Source organism: Microtus oregoni, unplaced genomic scaffold, assembly GCF_018167655.1.
Source record: "Microtus oregoni isolate MIOR12 unplaced genomic scaffold, Mior012 000887F_ref0000298, whole genome shotgun sequence".
Taxonomy (NCBI): domain Eukaryota; kingdom Metazoa; phylum Chordata; class Mammalia; order Rodentia; family Cricetidae; genus Microtus; species Microtus oregoni.
In genome coordinates this window covers 22,033-27,030 of record NW_024545131.1, presented here as the reverse complement: position 1 = coordinate 27,030, position 4,998 = coordinate 22,033, and the positions used below count along the sequence as shown (strand labels likewise).

Genomic DNA, 4,998 nt, shown 5'->3' with positions numbered 1-4,998 from the left:
CGCAGCCTGGAACCTTGGCTGCTACCCTAACTAGGCATGCAGGAAGACAGCTGCAGGTGCCGCTTCCAGTGGGGTCAAAGAAGCGGCGTGGCTGGGCAGAGGGAGCCGGGTCCTGAGTGGTCGGTCACATGCCTGTATGGGACAAACCAGCCCTGACATTTTCCTGTCCTCACACACGGCTTAGCAGCTTGGTGACCCCAGCGAATGTGAGAAAAGGCAAGATTTTACCCTCTCAGGTGGTCCCCTGCCACTCGAGCCTTCCACTTTGCACACTGAACCCGAACTTTCTGAGGGCAGGTGAGTGTCCACAGCGCTGTAGGACCGCAGACCGACAGCGAGGGAAAGAACAGAGGCAAAATGCACCGAGTACCGGAATCTGGTTTATTGGCCGAGGGTTAGCACAGCCCCCAGGTAGGACTCCCCAGGTAGTTGTCTCCTCAGCCTCCTCCCTGCATGTGCAGGGTAGGTTGAGATGCTGGGGCTGGGAGTTTGTCAGGCCCTTGCTTCTAGAAGGTAGCAGGGGCTTCCTCGCTGGCCGAGCAGACAAGGCATCCTAGCATCCGGTGCAGGCAGCGTAGGCACAGATCTCACATGTGTTTGGGTCCTGAGCAATGGCCTCTGGTCAAGAGAGAAGATGCCTGGTGAAAAACAGCCACCCTTCCTTCATAGCCCCTCCCTCTTCAACTAGAGTCTGGTCATCTCTCAACAGCCACCAAGATTAATCCCAGCAATCCTGTCTCCCCTGACCCTCTGGGCTTTCTGCCTCAAATGGGGCATATGAATTACTGAAGTCAGCCAATCAGAGCAGCTTCTACCCAGAAAGAGGAGATGGACTTATTACCATCACAAGACGGGTTCCTTTTAACCCACGCTTCTGAATGAAGGCCTTTCTAAGGGGTTTCAGCGGGTCCCACTTAGGACTGACCAATCAGAGCACGAGGCCTCCTCAAGCACCACCAATCAGAGAACACCCCAGTCACACTAGCCAAGCGGCCACTCACTCAGCCTCCGCAGGATCTCCTCCGCGTTGGGTTTCAGGCAGAGGGGCTTCAGAGCTTCTGGAAAGGCCGAGTGGGTGCACAGCGATGGTGTCACAGGCTGAGCAAGCCTGGCGGCAACCCTCCTGTGACTCGCCAGCCGGGGCTTTAGTTCCTCTTGGAGGTCCTTAAGCTGTTTGACTGACTCCAGAGGAAAGGAGAGGTCCCCATCCTGAAAGAGACAGCCAGAAGCATGAGGCCAGGCTGCAGGTGGCCCCAGCCTGGGTGGCTCGCTGGGGCAGCATGAGGTCAGACTTCTGTGGCCCTGAGCTTGTAGGAGGCTTGAAGCTCTGCGTTCGTGTAAGAAAAAGGGAAACAGCTGTGGCGAGCCAGGGACGCAGTGACTGACCTGTGAGCAAGCTAGCCCAGACTGTCTTCTCTGGCCAGAGCACCTCCACCCCCAGAAGCAATACAAGGACCCCAGAGGTCTCCCTGAGCACGCACGATCCGTTTGCTGACAGCCAAGCTTGCATCTGCTATCACTGATAGGTATGTCCAATCCTCCAGGTCTCCAGGAAGCCGGAATCAACGCCTGGGACCAAGCCTGGTCCTTCAGGCAAGTGTAAGCTGGGGGATCCAGGCCTAGATCGGAGTCCAGTCACGGGGTTTGGCTGTTTTGGAAGCTTTGAGAAGCTCACATTTCTGCTCTATGAAATGCCACCAACAATCCCTCCTCCCCAGTGCTGTCGGGTTTCTGTGGGACAAGGGGAGCAGCCAGACTCCGGGCTCTATCACTGTCTATCCCAGCTGTTAGTTCTTACTGTCTCTCCAAGTGTTATTTATTTATTTTTAGCCTCCACATTTGAAGGAGAAAATTGCATGGCAGGAGGACTCGAGGGTCCCAGAGGAAGCCCTTCCCTCATTTCAGGATTCCAAGAATGGGTCAGATTCAAGTAAGGGTGGGGCCATACCTGCACAGTGACCCCCTCTGCCAGGACAGCCAAGGCACCCAGGAGGCACAGCAGAGAGAGCAAACAGGCGTTCATGGCAGCAGTGTGCAGTGCAGAGAACTGGCCCATGCTGGGTGCCAGGGTAAACAGGGAGACTTTTAAAGAGCCCGGGGGTTACTCAGTAACCCTGGGGCCTTGTCAGCCTCATCTGCTGCCTGCTGAGCCCCATCAGATAAGGCCAAGGGAGCCTGGGAGATAAGAGATCAACAGAGTCCCGGCCCCTCCCTGGGCACTACTTTGACCCCCAGCTGGGCTGGGTCCTGCATTTACTCTGGGCCAGGCCCTGTAGACCCAGCCCTGCCCTTGAAGAAAGAGGCCCAGAAAGGCAACTGTGACGACAATGACAACAGAGACAGGGCCATTAGCATAGGGGTGGGGAGTATGAAAGAGGCATCTCCCATTTGGGACAGGAGGTCTCCCCAAGGAGCTCAAGCCAATGCAGAGGCTTGAGAATGGGGTACTTCTGTCCACAGGGGATGCTAGGAGCCAGAGGTGAGCCGGGCCTGGAAAGTTCAGGGGGGGGCTGTGAAAAGTGAACCCCGAGAAAGGAGGAAGGGGAGACTGGGAACACACGACCCAGACACACTCCAGACTTGGTCTCTGTGATTCAACTCTGCCATTCTCAGGCATGCGTTCAAATCCCACCACCTGCCTGGTTTTGATGTGGCAGATGCCTGCCCTCCAAGTCCCATTGTCCCATCAGGTTCTTGACGCAGACCATTGTGAATACCTCCCCGGGTGGCAGATGCCCTCGTGCTGGGTTCTATGCGGACTCCCTAGGCGTTCCATGCAGTTCCTGGCACACAGGAAGCCCTTGCTTAAGGTGCCCATTACCTGAATAGCAGCAGCACCTCCTGGTCCCCATTGTCTCCTCTGATGGCCACCGGCCTAGCCCAGCTACAGCAGGTTCTCAGGTGGTATGGCCCTCTGACCTGCCCCACCCTGCTCTCAGTGACTGAGATGGATCTATGCGCATCTGGGCCCCTCCAATCTGACCCGTTAGGATCGAACATGCCTAATGCAGTGTGTGCCCACTGCAGGACCTAGGGTGTATGAGCCCCAGGACTCTAAAGAAAGCTATCCTGGGGCCTCCTTTTCTTCCTGCTGCCCCACCACAAGAGCTGCATATCCAGAAAGTCAGGGTGAGGGACAGCATCCCTGGATGGGAGAGGAGCCTAGGAAGAAGGGACTAGAAAGTGTTTAACCCAGCAGCAGGGGCAGGAAACATTTGGTCCTGCAATGCTGTCCTAAGCTAGACTGGACTTCTGCACCCCCCCCCACTGTGGGGTCATGTGCAAATGTGTGAATTCACTGAGAAGTGTCATGTATGTACACTGAAGGAGTATGTGTGCGCACTGAGATGTGTATGTATGTTGAGGTGTGTATTGAAAGACAGGTTGGTATTCTGCAAGATTTGTGCAAACTTGTTTGTGTGCGCACTGACGAGTGTTTATGTGCAGGCACTGTGTACCTATGTATGTCTGAGGATGACATAACCGAGATGTGTGTATATGATTGCATATGCACATGTACACTAGAGTAGATGAGTCTATGCTAAGGATGAATGTGTGTGCTGAGGTATGTGTGTACATGGGGATGTGTATATACTAGGAAGATGTGCATACACTAAAGTATGTGTATTTGTCCTGAAGTGGGGAGGTGTGTACTTCAGGAAACAGTGTATCTGTGTGCCTGCAGACAAGTACACGCGTAACCCACGTGCTCCACAAGGGCGCAGCTAAGCACGGATACACAGTTGCTGGGTACCAGTGAGCTGGGTTGGAGGTGAGGTCACTGTTGCTGCCAATGGGAGGAATGATGTAGTGGGGAAGAGAGAGAGAGGGGTGCACTGGGGTGGGTTGCAGGGGCGAGCTGGGCTAACACGAGGACTAGGCAGTCGGTCAGGGGCTGGGAGTTCCTGCTAAGAGTTGGGTCTGGGCGGGACAGTCTACGATGGAGACTAAGGGGCATGGAGGCTGCGGGGCTGGGTTCGGACTCCTTTGAGTGGAGTTTGCAGTGAGGTTGCCGGTAAGGTGGGGCTGGGTTTATGATTTGGGTTAGGCCTGGGATGACGTAGGAGCCCAAGACTGTGCTGGGATTTGATTTGGCTTTAGGGTGAGACTGTGCTAGCTCAACCTTTTCTGGCTCAAGGTTGCTCTTGTCTTCCCTCCTAAGGTCTGGCTGTGACTGGGCGAGGGGAAGGGGCTTCTACCCCTGCTGCCTCTCCTGCCCAGGAGCTGTTCCATGTGCCTGTTAGGATGAAGCGGTACCACACTGTGGGAAAGAGGAAGTAGCTCTGAGGTCCTATCCCTTTGGGTCTGGCCCTATCCAAGCCCACCGATTCTGTTCTTCCCTTTCCCACTACTGCCCCTGTTCAACCTGCGGCCAGCTCTGAGTTTAGTCCCCTGTCTCTTTTTCAGGGAACATATGACATCATCAGCCTGCATTGAAGTTGCTAGAACTTGGACCTTAGTTGTGATCCTGGAACCCTAAGCTTTTACCCTGAATCCAGAGGCCTGTCCTCAGCACCCTGCATGCCTTGCTCACTTTGTGACTTGTTTGGGATCCCCAAGGCCACCTCTCCTGGCAAGCTGACACGCTTCCATGGCCTTCCAAGCCACAGTATCTCCTGGACCTGACTGCCTCACCATGTAGGGACAACCAACTGCTGCCCCCAAACCTTGGAGAAAAGCCAGACTGCCTGGCCTGGCTGGCACTCAAGGTCATGATTTAGCCCCTGCTGTGTATACCACTCAATCAGGATCTCAAAGCACTAATCAGGAGTGAGAGTGGAAGCCAGAGCTCAGGTCCTGGAGCTAGGCTGTCTCTAGATTTGGCGTCAGCTTCATTTTTTAAAAGTCAATTGTCCTGAGTGTCTCAGCTTCTGTGCTGCAGATTCCAGTGTTTTTTAGCAACTTCCAAGGGCCCCTGAGCCCCGGAGTTAGGACCACTTCCACTCATCTGCATCCTAGAGGCCTTCCTCTCACAATCCGAGCAAGCTTGTGAGAGGC

General features: G+C 54.8%; 1 protein-coding gene across 1 annotated transcript; it reads right to left on the bottom strand.

The window, feature by feature from the left end:
* Nucleotides 1–367: 367 nt before the first annotated feature.
* LOC121445809 (guanylin-like) lies at nucleotides 368–2,098 on the bottom strand. The gene is made up of 3 exons (XM_041647940.1): nucleotides 1,949–2,098; nucleotides 1,002–1,209; nucleotides 368–618 (listed from the first exon to the last, which is right to left on the bottom strand). Exons 1-3 carry the CDS (start codon nucleotides 2,054–2,056, stop codon nucleotides 554–556), a joined length of 381 nt encoding a protein of 126 aa, XP_041503874.1. The 5' UTR covers nucleotides 2,057–2,098; the 3' UTR covers nucleotides 368–553.
* Nucleotides 2,099–4,998: the final 2,900 nt, after the last annotated feature.